Source organism: Tachypleus tridentatus, chromosome 6 (assembly GCF_004210375.1).
Source record: "Tachypleus tridentatus isolate NWPU-2018 chromosome 6, ASM421037v1, whole genome shotgun sequence".
Lineage (NCBI taxonomy): Eukaryota > Metazoa > Arthropoda > Merostomata > Xiphosura > Limulidae > Tachypleus > Tachypleus tridentatus.
The window spans coordinates 98,852,078-98,875,653 of record NC_134830.1 but is presented as its reverse complement, the minus strand read 5'-3'; the positions used below and the strand labels follow the sequence as shown (position 1 = coordinate 98,875,653).

Sequence of the window (23,576 nt, the reverse complement as noted above, 5' to 3'; positions counted from 1 at the left end):
AATTCTTGCTGATAGAACGCTCATTATTTGCATCAGTGTAAGATGTATCAATCTTACACTAACTAATAGATACATCATAAAATACTTGAATTAAAAATCAGATTGAATAACCATCATTATGATGACGTGATTTAATAATAATCATTTTATCGGTCCTCTTCAACATCTGCACCACGAATCCAACCCACCTTGACTGTCCAATCAGATGTTGTGTGCTAAACCTTTGCTGATGGAATTCTAGTGTACAGTAGAAGATTTATCAAAGTTGAAACTGAAAGCAAGACACAACCATTCCTTACCAGGGTGAGTAAATTCTGCCAAAACCTTAATCATATAGACATGATAATGTGCCAAAACCATCCTTTTCAAGCGTTGCTATTCTTCTGGGGAAAACACTGGAGTGCATGGAGGTAGTTGTTGACAAACAGTTTCACCAGTCACATCAACGTCACTATAGCCATAACTATTAAAGGAATCAATACATTAAAAGTTGTAGCAAGAAATAGATTTGAAGAATGTACAACAAGTTACACTTTACCATCTTCACTAGGACCTTGTAATGTAAAAACTATGCATTCCATCATTGAGTCACCACCTTTTTCATCTGGGATATTCAGCCTCCACAACAATCTTACATACATCAAACAAGTAGGAGACTGTTTAAAAGGTACCCCAGGAGATAGTCATTGATGATCTAGTGCTATACAGCCATCGTTGAGATAATCCACCGCTAGCAGATCCCAGATGCAGTTATATAGGATCTGTGTAAGTCTGTCTAAAAAGAATATGTAAAGATTGGATAGAGGATGCAGAAAAACACCTACATCATAACCACTGATAGTTCTTACAGCAAATGTAGTAAGAGAACTATTTGAATATTCATCATCTCTTAGAGCAACAACATTGTGTATAAAGATTGAGGAGCATTCAAGCTTCTCCCAAGATTCGAATTGGTCTTAGGAGATGTAAAAAGCTTGGTCTTATATTTACTGTTTGAGATGACATTTCGACCAGGTCCTAATTACGATGTACGAGAAGGTGAAGTTCGTTAACAACTGAAGGATAAAAAATGGTATTCACGAAAGGATACTGCCGCAAACATATACTTATTGTAAATAAATCCTATGTTTATTCAAACTGTAATGTTACCAAATACACCGAACTCTTAGTTTGTCTACCCTTGTTTCGTAAATGGGTTCAGAACTTCTTTTTACTAACTCGTTTTGTATTGTGTGTACGAGGGCTGTTCAAAAAATACGCGGACTGTTTGAATTGCGCGGCTCCAGTTGGTTCCAGGGGAATCCGCTTGGTGTCGCTAGGTTCGCATAGATCAGCTGATTACGACGCCATTTCCCAATTGCAGATATCTTCATTTGTGTATTAGCTACGCAGTTTTAAGTGAAGTGCGATTTTTTCGTTTGGCGGATTTCAGAATGAATGACCTAAAAGAGCAACAACTCACTGTGAAATTTTCTGTTAAACTTGGAAACTCTGCAACTGAAACTTTTGCTATGCTTAACACGGCTTACGGTGATGTTGCTATGAAGCGTACGGCATGTTTCAAGTGGCATGAACGTTTTAAGGATGGTCGACAGTCCATTTAAGATGATAAGCGTCCTGGACGTTCTTCCACGTCAACTGACGACCCACACGTCGACAAAATCAACACCCTGGTGCGGGCAAATCGACGTCTGACTGTCAGGGAGATTGCTGAAGAGTGTGGGATATCAGTTGGATCTTGTTACGAGATTTTGACCGAAAAATTGAAGATGCACTGCGTTGCTGCGAAATTTGTGCCTCAGAACTCGTGAGTTTTTGGCCAAACACTCGATCACTGTTCTTTCCCACCCCCCCTACTCACCTGACCTTGCTCCTTGAGATATTTTCTTGTTCCCCAAACTCAAAAGACCCTTGAAAGGAAGAAGATTTGAGACGATTCCCGAGATTAAGGCAAATGCGACGAAGGAGCTGGAGGACATTACAAAAGAAGCGTACCAGGACTGTTTCAACAAGTGGAAACACCGTTGGGATAAGTGTGTGCGTTGGGGAGGAGAGTACTTTGAAGGGGTGCCAGACCTGTAACTTCTAAATAAAGTACATTTTGTTTTATGGCGTCAGTCCACGTATTTTTTGAACAGCCCTCGTATTTTGTCTGTTTGATAACACAAAGATACTGAAGAAAATATTATGAAAACAATTGTAAAATCAATTAATTATAGCTTATTTGAATATAATAATTAGAAATAACACTATGTATGAGCAGTACAAGTTTATACATTAGGACCTGCATATTATTTACTGAAACCGATTTAATAACCAGAAGAAAACCTATATATGGTGTCATTTGTCCATAACAGTGGTAATCAATGCTAAGTCCTTCTACATGTCTGAGCATAAAGATAGAAGACTGCACTGTTTTTCTTAGTTTTTAATTTGTAAAATGGTGAGTTAATTCAACGCAATTTACAGCCCCGGTGATCAGGAAACTTGACTCACAATATAGCCGTTAGAACATTAGAATATAACAGTCATTCAGTACTGCTATTCACTGGTAAAAGGGCAGCCCATGAGTTGGCGGCGGGTAGTGAGGACTAGCTGCCTTCCCTCTAGTCTAACATCACTAAATTAGGGACGGCTAGAGTAGATAGTCCCCGTGTTACTTTGCGCGAAACTGAAAACAAACCAAACCAACATCGACAAAAACTTCATAACCTTTTTTGGACGTAACGAAATATCCATGGATATTGTATAATGAAATGCTTTTTTTTTTAATTGCGAATTAAAACAATTTCTGTTTTTATTCTTGTCTCAAATATTGATATGCCGATGATTAAATTTATTGCATTCTTCGAAATAACCAAAATATTTACGTTAACTGTAAAACACATGCTCGAATTTCATGTTGCTTATAAACCATATGTTAACGTGATCTCAGTGTGAACAATTATATTATTATAAATTATAAATTGAAATCTTAATGCAGTTAATTGGATTTAATTTTTTCTGCTTCAGTTGCCCTTTTAGAGCAAATAGCCCTCGAGTAGCTTTGCGCGAAATTCAAGAACAAAAACACTCGGTTGCCCTCTAGTGGCTCCGTAGTTAAACTTTGTGTTTAAGTGCAAACAAATTTTGTCAAGCATTTTTATCTGAAAATATAATTAAAATGTAGTTATTGTATTTTCTTTTTGATAGATTAATATAATATCTGATAACATGCAAATAACTTTGGGCAAATATTTTTTTGACACATGTTGGACTATCAAGTTAGGTCGGACAAATCGCATAAAGGGTTAACTGACCGTTTATAATATAAAATCATAAAAACAAATTGGACTTCTTTAGTTTCCAAGTTTCTGAAACGTTTCTTGTAAGAAAACGTCCTAGTTCATTGTTTAATTCACTCATCAAAATGTATCTTCAAAAACACTATAATTAGTATAGACTGTAGAGTATATATTTTCGAAATAAATTCCAAGCCCTTCGTGCACGTATAATATGAGGAGAAAACGCTTAAACATCTTTAGCCCAAGATATATAAACAAGTTAAACAATTTAATGACAATTTGTAAAACTTGGTAAATTTTTGTTCTCATTTTTTTGTTAAGATAATCATAAACATTTTATTGTTCTGTAGTTAATTTTAGCAAAAGATTTTATTGTGAGGAATAATAATTACATATTGTTAATTTTTTCCAACAGATGGCAATAGTGTATGTAAGGCATTCTAAAGTATTTGAGCGAAACTCTTTCAGAAAACAGAGTTGCGTAGAAAAATTAAGCGGCTGGTTGCCTACCTACATATTGACCATTACTATAGGGTATATCCTACGTTTCATAAACGCCATATACATTTCATTACTATTTTAGTTAGGCAGACGTGTCAATCTAAAGGTTTCAGACACGCACAATAGCAGTGAAAAGATCTTGAATATAGATTTGACACATTGTGGAAAGTGATCAGAAGCTGAATGTAAATAGTGAGTTGTGTTTATATTTCGTTTCTTTGTTAATCATTTCAAGTGAAGTACAAAACTTTATCTACAGACGTTTAAATTCATTTATGAAACTACCCACGGGTTGTTAAAGACACGGTAAAAAGCCACTCGCTCATATGTATTGGATTGTAATATAAACCGTTTATAGGCGTTTAAAGACTTTTAGAATTTACCATCTAATGGGACTTAGACACAAATGTAAAATTACATGACACTTGTTTTAACACTTTTTAAAAAAAACTAATCACCGTTTATTCTTAAAGGCATCTGTAAAATAACTACTTTCAGGCTTTTAAGGACATCTTATCAATTCAAACGTGAACATTCAAAAATATTGTAAAGTCGCTCAACCCCCCTGTGCTTAACCATACTTATAAAATTTACCAACAGGTGTCGGAAAAACATTTTAACACTATCCATCTGAAGGTATTTAAAATTATTTTAAAAACCTAATTTACATCTGTCACTAAGAATTTAAAATTTTTGCTTAATGAGTATTAATCATTCACTTGAAATCGAAATGAAGAGCTTAGTTTCGTATCTCAATGTTTAGTATTCTGCTAGAATGCATGAAATCATAGTAAATAGCTGAGATACTTGGCTTGATAATGTATTGTATTTCATTATTATTTGTATTTGTATTTTTTTTTTTTTAGATTTTCTGTAAGCATCATTTTAAATTTCACTAAACATTATCATTGATTTTTGGATAACAAAGCAGTTTAACCCCAAAAAAATTATATTGTTTAAAGAATGAATTGTGCAGATGTATGACCTGATGAAACTTTACTTATTTAATCTCTATAATAGTAAAAATAAATCAAGTATTCTACAAATAATCAATATTCTAAGAATGAAGCTGTTGGATAAGTTAGAAATTAAGTAGTCACCACAAGCTATTTATTCAATTGTGTGTCATATACACTATCATACTAAAAGCACCGGAATCTCCTCAAATTTTGTAAGAAAACTCAGTCAGTTCCTTTAGACGCCTATCACAAAATATTCTAATAGTATCGAAATATTTACAAGATAACTAAGTGACGTGAGATACGTTTATCTGAGGGAAACTGTTTGAAATTTGGAAAACCGATGTCTGAAATAGCTTAAGTGATTGATAATATTCAACAGTATCGGAAATTAAATGATTCAACTTCTAAAATATTCAGTTTCATCAAAAATAATTTCACAGTTCATCTGTTAGTTTTGTGTAAAAGTGTTCCAAATCACCATCGTTTCATAATAATTTTATTTCTACCTCTAAACATACACAATCTTTAAAATATATAGGGTTTTCCGCGATTACAACTTCGCATCATTTTATATATATCAGGTACTACACTGCTTTGCGTATAATCTGTCTGTGCTGAACGTTAATAACTAATCACGAATTTTGTTAGTAGAAAAATGTTAAATGTAAATCTGAAGGCAAAGAATTCATCAACTAAGAAATTGTTTTGTGTTATGTGAGGTATGAAGCATTGTGTTGTTATGTTTTGAGGTGCTGCGATTTGTGTTTTGTCACGTATTTGTGTAGTAGCCCGCCGTGATTTTGTGTTTTATTCTGGTATGAAAGTTTGTAGAGTTATGTTGTGGACTACTATGATTTTGTGTGTTGTCAAGTATGAAGGATTGTAGGGTCATGTAGAGGTCAACCTTGATTTTGTGTTTTATAAGGTGGTATGTACTGTGGACATGAGACTTATCTGTGAGAATGTCTATGTTTAAATGCCGTGTATGCTAGCTGATCTTAAGGGAACACGTTCCATGGCAAAGGATTTCGATGTGTTGTTTCATCAGGATTCTACACCTTGTTACAGAACGAGTGAGAGACATCAACTGGTTTTAGAAACAACAGTGTTGCCTTGGAGAGTCTAGCCAGAGACCAGATATTTATCTAACAGAGCATAAGTGAAGATATCTATACAAATTACCAACAGTTATTCAAACCTTTAAGGTAGTGGTACGCCATATTGTTGAATGGTGATCACTAGTCCGTCTCCGTCTGTGACTATTTGTACATCTGATTCTTAAGTTTAGTCATAAAATAGCTTGTTCAATTTGTTTGTTTGTTTGTTTGTTTTGAATCTCGCACAAAGCTACTGGAGGACTATCTGTACTAGCCGCCCCTAATTTAGCAGTTTAAGACTAGAGGGAAGGCAGCTAGTCATCACCACCCACCGCCAACTCTTGGTCTATTCTTATACCAACGAACAGTGGGATTGACTGTCACATTATAACGCCCCCACGGCTGAAAGGAGCGAGCATGTTTGGCGCGACGGGGATGCGAATCCGCGACCCTCAGATTACGAGTCGCACGCCTTAACACGCTTGGCCATGCCGGGCCAGCTTGTTCAAGCTGCTACAAAAATTATTATTGTAGCTACACGTTTAAAGATATTAATACCTTTATACGTTTAAAGAAGAAACATCTATATAATCTTCGTAAGAAGCTAGTAGTTCGAAAACTATATATTTTGTGTGAAAATCTTGTAATTTCCGATCCGAATATTTCTAATAATAAAATAATTCGGTTCCAACCGAAAGGTTTCCTATTAGGATACGATATTTTGAAGTTCTTTGTTTAGTGTGGAAATTATTAGCTTGCAAACATCCTTCTTATAATAAACTGATAGTTTGGAACTGTTACGTTAAAAGAATTTGTTAGTTTTAAACTTGTATATTTTTATGACGAACTGGTAGTTTGAAACCTGTACCTTATGGTAAACAACCATTTAATTATTGTATGTTCAAATTGCGTGATAAACTAGTAGTTTGAAACCCAAACACTCCATATAAAAATATGGAGCTCTACTCATTTTGTTGATTCACTAGACATGCAGTATCGGTATTTTCTGTGATAAATCAAAGAAAAAAAAACATCAAAAGAAAGAGGCATTTAGAGACTCAGTAAATTTTAAGATCTTGTTTTTCATTTCTGTTTTTCCTAATGATTATCTATTGTTTCTATCTGCATTATTCATATTGAGTTTCAGTTTCAAAAGGTTTGATATAGTGTAACGTATAACAGCGATTGTCGCAGATCAGTATCAGCACAGGTAACTTTTGGAAGATTATTTCAAAACTATTGAAGATTGAAGTTCTCTTTTAGAGTGTATTGTATACAAACATGCGTAAAAATAATGTTTTTAGTAATAACATTTTTGTTAAAAACTTAATCAGTAAAATACACAATTATTGAATGGCTTCGCTGGCTTTTAGTAGTTTTAACCTACATTTTATACTTAAGGAATGGGAAATGTATGATGCAAAACAAAACGTTCTCTGCGTATGTCAAGTTAAAAGGAAACTCAAGTTTGCTTATCTACTTTTAACGCATCCCCTAGTGACACAGCGGTATGTGCGAATTCATGCCGTTAGATGCTGGATTTTGATACCCGTGGTAGACAGAGCACAGATAGTTTATAGTGTAGTTTTGTGCTTAATTCCAAACAAACAATCAACTCTTAACATAAATCTTTCACCATATCATAAACTAATGTGTCAAGTTTCATGACTAACATACAACTAATATTTTGATTATTTCAGCCAAGCAGTTTTCTTTACTAACAAGTATGATGGAAAAACAAGGAAACCAAAGAAGTTTTTCATGTTTCTGTGTAAAAGTATCCCATTTCTAGTACATCGTTTTTTAATATCGTATCTCCAAAGAGAAGATATATTACTGATGTTGTTCTTTGCTGGTTTGTTTAGCTTCTGGATTTTAATGATGGCCTGTTACAATTAAACAACATTTAAAAGTAACAATATATTAATTATACATTACTGTCAAATAAAATGAATTTTATAGAAATGAATCATAAATCTGTTAGGTTTGCAGGGTACAAAATATTATTCTTTCAGATAGTATCTATAAACAGAAATGAAGGCTAGTTACGAGTACACAAAGGCTGTATATATATACACGCAATATGACGAACCTGTACAGTGTTGTACACAAATACACACACTCTCACAGTAGGCGCATAGAATTATTTACTTAGATGCTCATTGATCGATGACGTTACACTGGTACCGCCTGACAGGAACAGCCGAAGGTAGACACAAAAAATTGTTTGAAATAACCTGTTTTCCAAGTAGTTAATGAAGATTTCGATCTTTTCAAGAGGTTTGAACTCTAAGCATTGTTTTCCCTAATCATGCTGTGTAAAATTGTTGAAGGTTTTGTTATTGTCTCGTTAAAGATTGAAATATATATATATATACAACAGGTATACCAAGTCTCAGTCAAAATATGTAGCTTTAAATATTTACTTACCTTTACATCTGTACCCTTCAAAGATGTTTTAATAAAAGTAGAATAAATACATTATATGTGCATATGTGCTCCCACTGATATTGTGAGATACAGAATGCCAATAATTTCCTCGGGGTCCATTGATAGAGCTGGTTCACTGAGGACATACGTATGATTTAAATAGAAAATGACTGTGTATTCAAACTGTGTTTCTTTGAAGGTATTAAATATAAGGAAGTGTGGTACAATGCGGTTAACGTTTTGTTGAAAGTATAGGATTTAAATTGAGCGTGAAATATTCACAGTTATATTTCGTTGGATACATAACATTTATATGAAGTATGGTATGTACACTTCTGTTTCCTTGAGACTGTACTACAAACATACAACCTTAAATTACAGTACGTTTTGTCGCAAATATAATATTAAATGAAACTCTGTTCATGTATTGTTGTACTTCACTGGTGATATAGGATATAAATGAAACGTTCTTTGTCTTCGGTTGTGTTGTGTTATTGTTGAAGTTATAAGATGGAAATGAAATAACTGCTGTGCATTTACACTTCTTTCATTAAGAGTATAAGATTTAAATGAAACGTTACATTTACGTTGTGATAACTTATTTGTTGATGATAATTAAATGCTGTGTTATCTATATAACTTGTCAAACTATAAAATTATCTGTATGCATAGTTAATAACACTGCTTCCAAGTGATATATTACCACTGCATAGACTCAATTTATGGTCAGATGTGTGTTAGGACTTAACAATGTTAATGGACTTTTAACCCATCAGTAAAATATAGGCAAGTTTTTATTTATATTTGTTACATTTAACAAACATAAATTAAGTAAATTATATTAAAACAATTTTGCAACTTTACTACGTCATTCCAGTTCACATCGCCATATTTTGTCTTGCTCTATTTGACGACCGTGCATCTTCACAACAGCTCTGTAGTATAGGTTCCATAGGCAAATGTCTCGTTGTAAGGCTTTCATGTCTAAAGCAAAGAAATCTTTATTTCATTCTATCTATAAGTCATCTAGAACGAAGGTTTCTTAGTGCCCGTTTCAACAATCTATCGCAGGAAAACATATGGGCCAGTTGCATCCGTAGAGTTCACTGGTATGTCTTCATACTGAATAGCTTGAATACTTGTTTCATTCTCTAGCTGACTGAGCTTTATGACCATTAAATGGATATGCTGTAGAAACTGATTTGTGCCACTTTTCTAGATGGAGAACCTTCTTGACTATTTCGTGTAATACTTCCTCGGACATTAGACGATTTTGCTATTGATCTTTGTATTTGTAGTATGTAATGTATTACAATGCGCACATTATGCTTTCCATTACTGTAATATGACTTGTTTCAGCTTTACTGATGGTCTATATTCCTTTGTTTTTCAATGCTGTTAAGTAGGAAGGCTAGTTTCTTCTTGTAAATTCTATATCCTTGATATCAGTCTATCCTGATGACGTCGGTTTCGATGTATGAACCTTTGTGTCGGAAAGAACTTTTACAAATCCCTCCCAAAATGTTCCATTTTAAGTGACATCACATTACCTAAGCCAATTTAGTTCTGTTACATGTCGTTCCATAGCAACTTTATACCGACTGTGACTTTCACGGAACTTAGTGATTTAGATATTCAGAATCGTTTTAATATAATTTACTCAAGCGTCTGTATTACTAGATTAAACAAGGTATTATTTTAGTACTTAAGAACTACAACTTTATAGTTTTATCTAAAAATATGCGAATTAATTTTTTTCTTAAATAATTATTCAACATAAGCTATTGGCTTAAATTTGAGTTTAACCTTTGTAATTAGTTTCGACATAATAATCTGGGTAACTGTATATATGTATTTTAGGTATTTTGTGGAGATATTAGTTTTCCAAAGATTTTCCAATGAAAATGGTACAGTATCTAAATATTGTTTGACTTAATAGTGTAATTATTGATTCTATAATATGCATAACAATATACATAACAGAAACTGAAAATGCACCACGTGATGAATTGTGCGCCAATCGATTTCCAAATAAGCAGTTACATGCCATGTACTTTAAGTGTTAAAGTGCAGATAAAGAGATCAATAATGCAAATACGTATCACAAATATAAGGAAGTATAACATTCAGATGGATTCTATATATAGTTCTATTTCACGAGTATATTGCTTTTCTTCTGTTCCACCCCTACGTTTCTTCACCTAACAATATATTTTGTTTATCGACTAAGTTTTTTAAAACAGTTTTTTATCTTCTGGTTTCATTTTTTGTCAAAACTCATTACCTCGTTCTTTCTATATCGCCTGCTTCTTCTCTGTACTGGTTCTGTTATGTTTATTTTCTTCAGTTAGTTTTCCTTGTCTTCTATTTATATAAATATCTCACTCACAACTCGTTACTTCTGCTCCTTTGCGTTTCTCAACTTTAAATCTGGTATTCTAATATATTTGATTTTTTTCCCCAAACCCTGTATTTTCTGCAAAGGATATTTTACTCTTAATATCTGACTTTTGTTAGCTGCTTTATGTTCTGACTTTTGTTAGCTGCTTTATGTTCTGACTTTTGTTAGCTGCTTTATGTTCTGACCTTTGTTAGCTGCTTTATGTTCTGACCTTTGTTAGCTGCTTTATGTTCTGACTTTTGTTAGCTGCTTTATGTTCTGACCTTTGTTAGCTGCTTTATGTTCTGACCTTTGTTAGCTGCTTTATGTTCTGACTTTTGTTAGCTGCTTTATGTTCTGACCTTTGTTAGCTGCTTTATGTTCTGACTTTTGTTAGCTGCTTTATGTTCTGACCTTTGTTAGCTGCTTTATGTTCTGACCTTTGTTAGCTGCTTTATGTTCTGACTTTCGTTAGCTGCTTTATGTTCTGACCTTTGTTAGCTGCTTTATGTTCTGACCTTTGTTAGCTGCTTTATGTTCTGACTTTTGTTAGCTGCTTTATGTTCTGACTTTTGTTAGCTGCTTTATGTTCTGACCTTTGTTAGCTGCTTTATGTTCTGACCTTTGTTAGCTGCTTTATGTTCTGACCTTTGTTAGCTGCTTTATGTTCTGACTTTTGTTAGCTGCTTTATGTTCTGACTTTTGTTAGCTGCTTTATGTTCTGACCTTTGTTAGCTGCTTTATGTTCTGACCTTTGTTAGCTGCTTTATGAATATTTGCTTTAAAAATATCTTCTTCTCGAAAGCTGTCTGAATATTCAAGGTCATTACTTACCCGAAGAAGACGATCAAAAACCCTTCTGCTTCGCGGCAGTTACAGAAGTATCACAGTTAAAACTATTTATATTCCTTACTGAGTTTTTACTTCAAATCTAGTTTTCCAGTTTTTATTCATTTTCGTTTCTCAAACCTGATTTTCAGTATCCTACCAGTTTTTCTTCTCTGTATGTGAGCTTTCATTTTTAACTAGTTTTTCTCTCAAAACCTGTTTACCATATTTTATTCATTTTCCTACTTCAGATTCAGCCTTCTAGTTTTCTCCCTTCTCTCAGTGCATCTCCTATTTATTACCTATTGCATTTTTTCAATCATATCATTTTATAACTTGTACCTTTTTCCCTCTCCAAATCTGCTTTGTAGTTTGTTACGTATTTTTCTTCTACAAACCTGGTCTTCTATTTCTTACAAGTTTCTTCTCAAGGTAAGCCTTCTATATTTTATCTGTTTTCGTTCTTCAGGTATGGTTTTCTATTTCTTATCAAATTCTCTTCCTCAACTTTGGTCTGTTATTTCTTATACATTTTTCTTCTTTAAATACAGTTTTATATTTCTTAGCAGCTCTTCTTCAAATATGGTATTTTGTTACTCACCTCTTATTACTTTTAGAATCCTAGATTACGATTTGTTACCCATTTCCCTTTTCTAAACACTGTATTCTAGTTTTTATCCATTTTCCATATCTACACATGGTTTTATATTGGCCTGGCGTGGCCAAGCGCGTAAGGCGTGCGACTCGTAATCCGAGGGGCGTGGGTTCGCGCCCGCGTCGCGCTAAACATGCTCGCCCTCCCAGCCGTGGGGGTGTATAATGTGACGGTCAATCCCATTATTCGTTGGTAAAAGAGTAGCCCAAGAGTTGGCGGTGGGTGGTGATGACTAGCTGCCTTCCCTCTAGTCTTACACTGCTAAATTAGGGACGGCTAGCACAGATAGCCCTCGAGTAGCTTTGTGCGAAATTCAAAAACAAAATGGTTTTATATTTCTTCAAACATACTTTCTAATTTATAAGTAAGAATGGTGTATATAAAAGTAGCTATGTTCATTATAGGAGTAACTTTTTATCTGTGTACTTTGATCAGATATTAATGATAATAATCTTATACTTCACACACTCTTAACTTCTTCTAAAATGATTTCATATTTCTTATCCACTTTTCCTTTCCAACACTAATTTCTCAGTCTTTTCTTATCCAGTCTTCTTGTTTACACTTTTTTCCTTAATGTGACGTAGCTTAAAAAATAAAAATATAGATTTACCAAGTGTTATTGCTGAGCGGCTCTTAGTACGACTGAAATACTCAACAATTACTTTTGGCTGTAAGTGGTGTGTGTAGCTTTCAGCTTTGGGTCTGAATGATATCGCGATTGCAACACAATTAATATTTCTTTAAAGTGAATTAAATAATTTAAACTGGTAGATTAAATTAAACTTTTTCCTCCGCTGGAGATGGGTATTTTTGTTTGTATCTTATAATTTTAAATTTTCCAGAAGCAAATTGTATCATGAAGTGATTTTTCCGTTGTTTATGATGGTAGGTAGGAAAGATATTCCGTGATTTGACGTTGATATTATTAAGGGTGTCAGCAAATATAGATATTAAATCATTAGGATATTGAATTTAACACGCAGCTTCTATTGTGAATGCTTCAGTATCGTTCTCTTTTGTTTTGTTATTTGGTGTTTGTGTGTTTTGTTATAGCAAAACCACATGAGGCTATCTGCTGAGTTCACTGAGGGGAATCAAACCTTGATTTTAGTGATGTAACTCCGTAGACCTACCGCTGTACCAACACAGGACTTGTTATTTTGCTAAAATGAAATTTTACAGAATCTTTCTGACTTGGGTTTGAGGATATATCAATAATTAGTTAATTTTCAGTACAAGTTTTTCGTTCCTTGGTTACTTTAACAAATAACACTTATAGACTATATATTATATCATACTATAATGAAACTCTTGCTTATATGATACGGGAAAAATAATTATTACATGATGTGCAACCCCAACTTCAAGAAATGTATATCTTTTGCGCATGTAGATTTGGAATAGGAATCAAGGTTTTCCCGTTTTGCCTCCATTTCTTGTCACGGAAAATTATCCTTTATCAGGGTGCAGATATGACGTCATAAATATGTCACGTGGGTATCTCATGCACTCGCATCACGGATATTCATGTAGTCTCAATAATAGCACGTCACAATAGAATATCGATAGTTTTACACGTTTGCACTTGTATTATGAAAAATAAGGTTTTTGACCTTTACTTTCATAGTATATAGATCTACGCATTGTACGAACATTGGAAATACAGCTGAACAAAAACTTTTAACGATTATCGTTTCTTTATTGTGTTTGTCACTAACTTTAACTTTTCGAAGGCAAATTCGTAAAAAATGTAAATAATTTCTCTTAAATAGATTATGATATTGTCATCCTTAGGCCACCTACAGAGGAGGATTACCGACTACTATCACCGATAGTTCTTCTTTGTCAATATTAGTGTCTATCTTTATTCTATGCCTTTTGTTTCACGGTGGTGAACTGGTTTAGTACCATGTGACTGTATCATCCTATCTTCCCATAAGATAAAACATGAGTGACTTCACTCCTGGTTTTTAAATCCGAAGAATGTTTAACACAGCAAGCTTTCACTTGTAATCTGCATCTATAAGGACATCCTGACCACATAGTAATATAGTTTGTAACCTTTACGATTCACTTTCCATGCTTTTATTTTCTTTTTCGTAGTTGCATTTATCATATAGTTACGCAGTAAATTGAAATGAGTATAGCTCAACTGTGTGTGTTCAATGCAACATATATTTTTAGTAGATTTCTCTTCTTTACAGTCTTTACTATCTTATCCTATGTGTTCAGAATTTAGACAAGTTTAATATCTCTATGACCTATCATGGTACACTGCATAATGTATCAGTTACATTTATTTCATTTATTCAATTCATTTATTAATCATATTGGCTACTATTAATTACTCTATTCATGTGAGACATTTAGTTTTCTATTAACAATATGAAGTGACGTTAATTCCATGAAAAGGTAGCTTATAACACATCTCTCCTAATGCTAAGTCATTTTGAGAGTTGGAAAGATTATACATAGATGTATAATAATATTTGCCTCCTACATAAAAAAAATAAATACATCTTATTCTATTATATACATTTTAAAGCCAGTGGTTCATACTTGATTCAAAAACGTGCCAATTGAGACTTTAAGGTCAGAGTATAGATAATTGAATAGTGTTTTCTTTCGTCTATAGATTCAACAGATCTTGTAAAAAATGGGTGCTAGTAGTAGCGCGGCTAGGCTTAACACAGAACCTCTACAGGAATCAATACCGCCCCCTAACAGAAATTACGAGAAGAATGAACCAACTGATCAAGATGATGACGAGTATATTATTGAGAAACCAGGTCTCGAAACTGATCATCCAACCGAAACTGAGAAAAAGGAAATTGATATGAACTCATCAGTTAGCGTTATGGGAGAATCGATCCAAAACATTGAGAGCAATGTTAACGAATTAGAAAATCAGAGATCGAAAGCCATAAACAGTAGTCATTTAGACAATAAGACAAAACAAAGAGAACCAATTAAAGATACGAAACAGATATTATCAAATATGGATCTGAGTATTCAGAGGACTACCAAAAGTAGTTTGACTGTTTCATCAACTGATAGTAGCCGAAGTGTCATCAATAGACCAAGGCCACAGACCTCTCAGTCATCCAACTTTAATAGAGGACCGGGAGTTAAATCTCATCCAGGATCGATTAGATCAGCGATATCAGAACCATCTTGTAGAAATGAATGGGAATTTAAAATGGTAAGTTTAGGACCTTAGATTGTTTGCAAAAATAAATGTTAACTATTTGACATAGAGAATATATTTCTAACATATTATGTGGTAAACCGTTTGCTTGGCTTTATTTAAAAGTGAAGATAACTTGTATAGCGATAGTTTCGGCTGTTTTATTTTACTTTTCGTAAAGGCGTGGTCTTCAGTTGAATATATATTTTACTTTATAAGCTGAAGTTTTGCTATTTTGTTTAAAATATATAACAACTCGATAGAATATCTAAAGTTTATTTTTATGTAAATATAATACCATTATTATCAATATAAGTGATATTTCTCAAATATTAATGGAATTAATATTGAGAATAATTAATACTATCTTTGTGCATTTTTGTCCCGTGTGTTATAGTGAACTTCGAGAAATTAACGGACCACAGTTTTTATCACATCAATACGTTTAAAAACGAAGCATATTAATTATAGATTTATGTGGTAAAATGTGTGAAGGCGTTTTTATATCTTTAAAGATGACTTAACAAAATGAGCAAATATGATTATTCCACACGTTTGGGCTAACACCGACAGGGAAAAATATTCAAAATAGCGATCAAAACGTATAAAACTGGTATATCTAAGTCTCTAGTTGCCATGGAAAAGTGATTTTGATATCCACATATATATTTTTCAGTCTTAAATGAAAAAATAAATATAGGTGCTATAATTTCAGTTGAAAATCCAAAATGTCAATTAATTCCAACATGAATTTACTTGGAAAAATTTTGTTTTAAATTTTACCATTATAGATTTACAAGAAAGCAAATATTTTAAAGCGATTTTCAAAGTTATCGAATTTTTTGCGGATATTAGAATATTTTAACTAGTTGCCATATTTGTGAAATGAGCTGAAATTCTTATAGTTGTTATAAGTGTGACCTTTCTTTGAAAATAGGCCTGCCATGCTCAGGTGGGTTAAGGCGTTCGACTCGTAATCCGAGGGTCGTGGGTTCGAATCCCGGTCGGACCAAACATGCTCGCCCTTTCAGCCGTGGGAGCGTTTATGTGATGGTCAATCCCACTATTCTTTGGTAAAAGAGTAGCCCAAGAGTTGGCGGTGGGTAGTAATGACTTTCTACCTTTCCTCTAGTCTTACGCTGCTAAATTAGAGACGGCTAATGCAGCTAGCCCTTGAGTAGCTTTGCGCGAAATTCAAATAACCTTTGAAAATAAGTCAATTATAATAAATTATAAAGAGAATTTTTGCTGCAATCATCCTATATCTTTGGGTCTGGCATAGCCAGGGAGTTAGAAAGTTCGCAATATGAGGGTCGCAGGTTCAAATCCCATCTCACCCAACATATATGTCCTTTCAGCTGTGGAAACGTTATAATGCGACGATCAATCCCACTTTTCGTTGGTAAAAGAATAGCCCAAGAGTTGGCGTTGGGTGGTGATGACTAGCTGCTTCTCTCTACTTTTACACTGCTAAATTAGGAACGGCCAGCGCAGATAACCCTCGTGTAGCTTTGCGCGAAATTTAAAAACAAATATACAAACAAACTGTACCTCCTACTTTCTATTCTTTATGATGTAAACTCTATGGCTAAAATTGCGTAGCAAAAATGGCAAACATATATTGATAATTTTAACATTACTCTTTGAAGACTTTGTACTTAATTTCAGAATCAGACCTAGAACTGGTCTCTAAATAATATGCTTGTGCTGTACTTGACATTTTATTCACTCTGATGATATTACATACTTTATGAGTATCAGCTGACACTTTCTAACAGTGAGACTCCTTAAATGTGGAATGTTAAATATCAAACTTATCTTAATTTAATTGAAGGTAGACTTAATAGTTTGTTCTTTCAATCTTGCGATTATGTGAATTCAAGTGTGGTGAAATTCTAAAAGTTGCCTTTTTCTTGATCATATTATATTTAAAAGTATGGTCCTTAGCATGGGGATTTTCTGACCTGGTCATGCCAAGTGTTCTAATTGTTTGTGGACTTTTGGGGAACTTGTTATACTTTTGTGGACAGTTTTTTTCTCATGTTAAAAGAGTGTTGTGATTGCATCAGAAATAATAAATATGTGCAAAATTACAAAGACTTTTTAATCAACCTCGGAACAAATCGGTTTCCAATCGTATAATTCTGTTTTTCTCTTTATTTCAAGTATATCATTTGTATGCTACCTCTGCAGTAAAGACAGCCGCATGTGAAACTTTTACATCAGTAATAACTCACATCCATTATCCTTGGCATTCTTTAGTGAAATTAAATGTAAAAGAGCAAGTTATCTGCTTTTGTGTGTTGACTCTCAAACTCCACGATTTGTATATTTCCTATGCCAGACAATAAATCTCAAGAATTGTTTCTCAGCGATAAAAAGGAACAATACCTTTACTTTTTGACATGTTAGAATCCTAAATTCCTTTCTTCTTAATTGCAAAAACTGGATCTTGATCTGGATATTTTAAAAGATGATATATTGCTGTGAGTATGTCAGAGCAACAACATTCTTAAAAATGCCTTGAATGCATGTACATCTTTAAGTTTACAAATGTGAATGTTCGTCTGCAACATTTAAATCATACTATGAAGCTTAACCGCAATATAATCATCAGGCTATTCTCACTTTCAGACTTCTCAAATACTTCATAAACGCATGAAGATAACTCCAATTTTGACTAATTTATCATAAATGACCTTCAGTTTCTCTCGTTAATGTTTGGATAGATTCTTTAAGTATTTCAGATTTGTGCGCCTGTTCTTGAGATACATATAGTCCATTATCCAACCCTTTATGAATAATTCTGTGAATAAACATCCTTTAAATTCCTGTTAAGAAATATCTAATACTCTTTCTATAGTGATATCCAAAAAGTACTTAACGAACAGAACCCAATAGACTAATATTAGCTGCAACAAGAATTTCATGTAAAGCTTATTTTTTGAATCTCTTGTTGATTGCTCACATAGAAGATAATTGGGCGTTAAAAACATCTAGGAACAGAAGTAATCAAGCAAGTTTTTCATTAGTTCTTAAAGTGAACAATGAGAGCATACAGTGGTTGATTTCTTACTTGTTGAATAAATGGTAGTGATTCCTTTTAAGGTACAGCAACCGTCCTATACATAACCTCATGGACTTCATAGTATTTTAGGGAAAGTCTGAAGTAAAAATTTTACTTTTGATAGCATACTTTACGATTAAAACTTGAAGTGCATACAGTGTTTCAATCTGTTAATTGTTTCGCGACACACTTTTTCTTAGCAATGTTATGACGTGTAAAAATGTAAATACCCTACACTTGCTGCTAATTAGTGCACTGTGGTGAAACATCCACTTCTGTTCTGACAACCAGCAATTCACATTTATAAAGTTATTCATTGTGTTGTGTCAATGTGAAAATATTTAAATCACTAGACGATAGTTTCAAACAACTCGCTCTGAAGTTATTAGTTGAATAATTCATTGCAATATCTCCTGGTTAAACAAACATCACATCTGTACGATGGACGTGTTTTTATCAGTTAAGTTGTTGTATAGGAAATCGTTGTTTAAAATATGAGTTCTTTGTATGCCTTCTCAAGCTCTTTCGGCAAATTTTCTTTTCATTGTCAAGTTTCAACCATGAAACTTATAGATTGAAAGCAACCGGGAATCAAGAAGTAATTTTTAAAAGGTTTTCTTATTTTCAATTTGTATAATGTTCTCTAGCAGAAAAGTCTTCGGGCATTTAATGTTGAGTGATACATATCTCAGCTTAAAGAGAGTAAAATTTTTTGAATCGCAACACGGCTAACTCAAATCGTTTTGACATGAATTTATTAACCATGCAAGAAATTTGTGCATTTGTACCAATGTATCAGCAGGTACTAACTTGTTCTTTACAGGTCTAGTAACAGAGATCAGTAACCATTCAGCACTATCGTCCCAAGGATATATTGCTGTTTTTACGTAATTTCTACGTACTGATAGGTCTTACACTATAATACTCTTGTTCTTGTGTTTACTGTTCATCAAAACATATTTTATTTTTAAGTTAACATCTATTTGAATGTATTCATTAACCGTGTATCAAAACGAAATTTGTAATAGATTATTCTAGTCCTGAAAACTTTCTTGTAGTGCTCTCGATTCTTGAAGATCAGTGCATATCTATGAACATATTTGAAGATCATTTATTGCACTTTAACATGTGAAATGTGAAAGTGACTTAGTCACTAACCTGGACATCAATCGCAAATATCCCTGAAATAAAAAATAATAATGATGTAAAACCTACAATCTTCTCTTCCGTTAAAATTAGCGATTACGACAAACTAATTAATTGTGTACCTTTTAATATTTATAGTAATGCAGTAAAATCACAATGTCAGTAATGTTGTCCAAGACTGTAAATGACAGCCGTCTTTAATTTTCCTCTTAGATATTTTTTTCTATATAATTGATTTTTTAACTCTTGGTCCGGCATGGTCAGGTGGTCAGGGAGCTCGCAATATAAGGGTCGCGGGTTTAAATCTCCATCCTACCAAACATACTCGCCCTTTCACCCGCGGAGACGCTATAACGCGATGATCAATCCCACTATTCGTTAGTAAACGAGTACCCCATAAGTCAACGATGGGTGGTGATGACTAGCTGTTTTCCCTCTGGTTTTAGAATACCAAATTACGGACAGCTAGAGCAGATAGTCCTCATGTAAGTTTGCGCGAAATTCAAAGCAAATCAAACTGTCTTCCAAGAAAACAAACAAACTGGGTTTAAATACCAAAACAACGTTCCTATAAGAAGTATAAGCTGACAATTTTACACTTCATAGTATCCATCTTGAATGCTGCCACCTGGCGATGTTAGCCTAAATGTTTTGGAGGGCAACCTTTATCGGCTTTTTTTAAAATTAAAAACAAAACCTTTGAATCTTTGTCCTTGTAAATTGGTCACAGAATGCTATCATATTTGTAGTACTATATTAATTTATATTTTAATTTTAATTGCATTGCTTTAATCTTTATTATTGTTCACTAGATTACACTATTTCAGTCGAGATGCTCCCAGTGGCAGAGCAGTATGTTTACGGACGTATAACTCTAGAAACCGGGTTTTGATACTCGTATTGGTAAGAACATAAATATCCCATTGTGTAGATTTGTGCTTACTTTCAAACAAACCTATAGAGTGATTTTTTTGCTTCACTCTTCTCTATACACTTTACTTATAACAACTGATTGTTTTACTCGTGACACTAGTACGAATTATAAACAGTTGATTACTCCGTAGTGCTGAATGCGCTGTACATCCTATTGCAATAAAGGCAGCTTGCACAAAATTTAATATTGTTTCTACACTTTCTTTTCTTTTTTTATTAACACTACTTCCACATTGTTTCTGTATATTTATGATTATGTGTATATAATTTCACACTATAGTTTACTTTTCAGTAGTGGCGTTTCGTAATTTAACATAGATAAAACATTCATTCACGCATATTGAGCGTGTATGGTTGGTTTGCTGTTGTTTGTTAGTAAGCACAATGCTACACAAAGAACTATCTATATTTTGCCCACAACAACTATTCGAAACCGGTTTATAGCGGTTGAAGCCTGCAGACATACTACGATGATTTATAGCAATATTAAGCTGATTTTAAAAGGTAAAAACTCTTTCTGTTGGTCGTCATGATATAAGGATATTAAAAGTGATAAACGTTTTTGTGATCGATTGAGTTCAAGCAAAAATTAAATCACTTTTAATGAACCCAGAAAGTGCAGAAACACGAAAAATACATCATTATAATTTATTCATTTGTTTATAAAAGTGATCTTAATAATTTTTTGGTGAGTAAAATATGTGATTATTTATCAAAACCAAACATCATCTGCACTAAAAGTAATGCACAAATTTATATACTGATGAATATAACATTAGAAAGTTATACGTACTTTCTTATTCGTTTGTATATTGTAAACTGGTAGAGAAGTTAATAAAGTACTTGTTGCATGTAATAGTAAACATGACATTTGTAGTTACTGCTGTATTCTACAGCTATAGGCAGTTCTATATACAGGAAACGAATGTAAACATTTTAAAACTTTTCCACTTTTAAAAGTGGAGACGTGGTAAAATACATTATGTTTTATACTCTCTACACTAATATCTGTTATTTGTTTAGAATTTTAGGTCAAAATTCAAATGTTATGAAAGCGAATAAGTTATCTCTCGGACATAGTCGATGAGATTGACGTATGTAACCAGATGATGTGCTTAAACCATAGATTTCGTGTACCTGGAGAACTAAAAAAGAAAAAAGCATGACATCCATAGAAACGGTTTCTAATAATGCGAATAATTCGTGAAGTTTTTTATTAATCCAAACGTGCAATCATCTACTGTCATTCAAAAGACAAACCTACGTCATAAAAACAAAGCGAAAGGGATGCACCATAAAGGCAAATAAAAATGCTCAACTTTAATAACCAAGTGTTTTTAAACTTGAATAGCAATAATATAATATAACATAACAAAACTCCTTGTATAACGTCTTGTATTAGGATATTAGTTTCATATAAAAATAATGTATAGAACTTCTTGATGACGAGAAACCCACGGCTGGTATGGGTATTGACACTTTTAATGAAAATCAGAAAACAACGTTTCGACCTTCCTAGGTCATCTTCAGTTTAACAAAGAGAGAGTTTGCAACTGACCGTTGCTAGGCGCATGTCTTAAGGACGAGAGTATAAACGGGTACGGGATTGTAGGGGGCGTTGCAGGTGATGTTAGATTATTAATTAGTATAGGTATAAACGTGTTCCTTTATATTGGTTTAATTTTGGTTTTAGTTGCTGTATGAGTAGGGATTCTTTCATTTTGCGTTTGTTTATATTTGTTTCATTTTTTAAGATCTGGGTGTTTTCTATCGTTCTGTTGTGTTTATTTGAATTGCAGTGTTCAAAAACGTGTGAAGGTGTTTTTTTTTGTTCTTTGAATCTAGTTTCCAGTTTAGTCGTGGCAGTTGTTGCATTGTATTTTATAAGTTACGTTAATGTCGTGTTTGTCAGTGTAGTTTTTACATAGTATGAAATTTAGTTTTGTATCTGTTTTTTAAATAAATTTGGTGTTTACTGTAATGTTGTTTTTGTTATAAGTTTTTCCAAATATCGGTTACTTTTTTACTGATGTCGGGAACATATGGTATGCAGCAGTATAAGGTTGGTTTGTTTGTTGTATCATGGGATTTATTGTTGTTTGTTTGTTGTTGGTTTAGGTGTGTGCGTATAATTTGTTTCACCGTTTTCTGAGGACATTTGTTGATGTTGGTGAAGTGAACATAGTTTTGTGGCTGTGTTTATTTGGTTTTTTAATATGTTGAGTTTTTATTTTGTTTCATGTGCTGAGTCCCAGGGAATGTATAATCCAGTAAGGGTGATTTTTCTGTGGATTTCTGTTTTAAATTGTGCATCAGTTCTAGTGATTTTGAGGCTAAAAAATGCTATTTGGTTAGTTTTTTCCTCTTCCCAGGTGAACTTAATGTTGGGGTGTATCGAGTTAACGTGATTGAAAAAACTGAGTGTGTATTCTGTAAATGTGAATCCACCAGTACAGTGATGGGTGTAAGGCTGTATTGATCGCTTTGTGATTCAATCTGTGTCATAAAAATGTTGGCTAGGACTGGTGACACGGGATTCCCCATACTTAGGCCATTTATTTGTAGTAGTTTTGAACATAAAGTTAGTTTTGCTGGTAGTGAATTCTGTAAGAGTTCCTAATTGGTTGCTAGGGATATGTATCAATGAGTTGGGGTCTTGTATATAAAGTTCTAAAGCTATCTTGCAGGCTTCATTTGTTGGGACTTATGTGAAGAAGGAGATTATATCAAAACTGACCATTAAGGCTTTATGATTTAGTTGATTAAGAATATATTTAAAGTTGAAAGAGTCTTTGAAAAAGGAGCCGGCTGATGTTACATATTTAGAAAATATAGTTGTAGTTAAATGATTAGTTAAATGTTTTCTGAGATTGTGTTTGTTTGTTTTTTCATTTGTAGGAGTACTTCTGTTTTTTTTTTTCGTGGAAACAGATTATGCTCTGCATTAGTCGATGATGTTTACTAGCTGCCTACTTTTTAATCTATCTATTTAAACTTATGGATAGCTAGTGCAGACAGACCTCGAGTAGCTTTGCACAAAATTAAACAAACAATAATCTTTATGTTTGTAAGATTTTTTATAAATTTGATGTTTTAAATAGGA

The 23,576-nt window shown here is 33.3% G+C and overlaps 1 protein-coding gene across 5 annotated transcripts in view; it reads left to right on the top strand.

The window, feature by feature from the left end:
- LOC143253148 (uncharacterized) overlaps positions 1–23,576 on the top strand; it is a 101,809-nt gene that overhangs the window by 57,684 nt on the left and 20,549 nt on the right. For 2 of the 5 annotated variants that reach the window (XR_013029405.1, XM_076506488.1), the window contains exons 1-2: positions 3,758–3,977; positions 14,776–15,342. Coding sequence is in view for 4 of the 5 variants with exons in the window: in XM_076506488.1 (XP_076362603.1) it covers positions 14,797–15,342 (546 nt within the window). In the remaining variant the exon portion in view is untranslated. Of the gene's footprint in view, positions 1–3,757; positions 3,978–11,335; positions 11,915–14,775; positions 15,343–23,576 lie in introns of those variants that run through there. The other 3 variants (XM_076506491.1, XM_076506490.1, XM_076506489.1) reach the window with 3 other exon arrangements.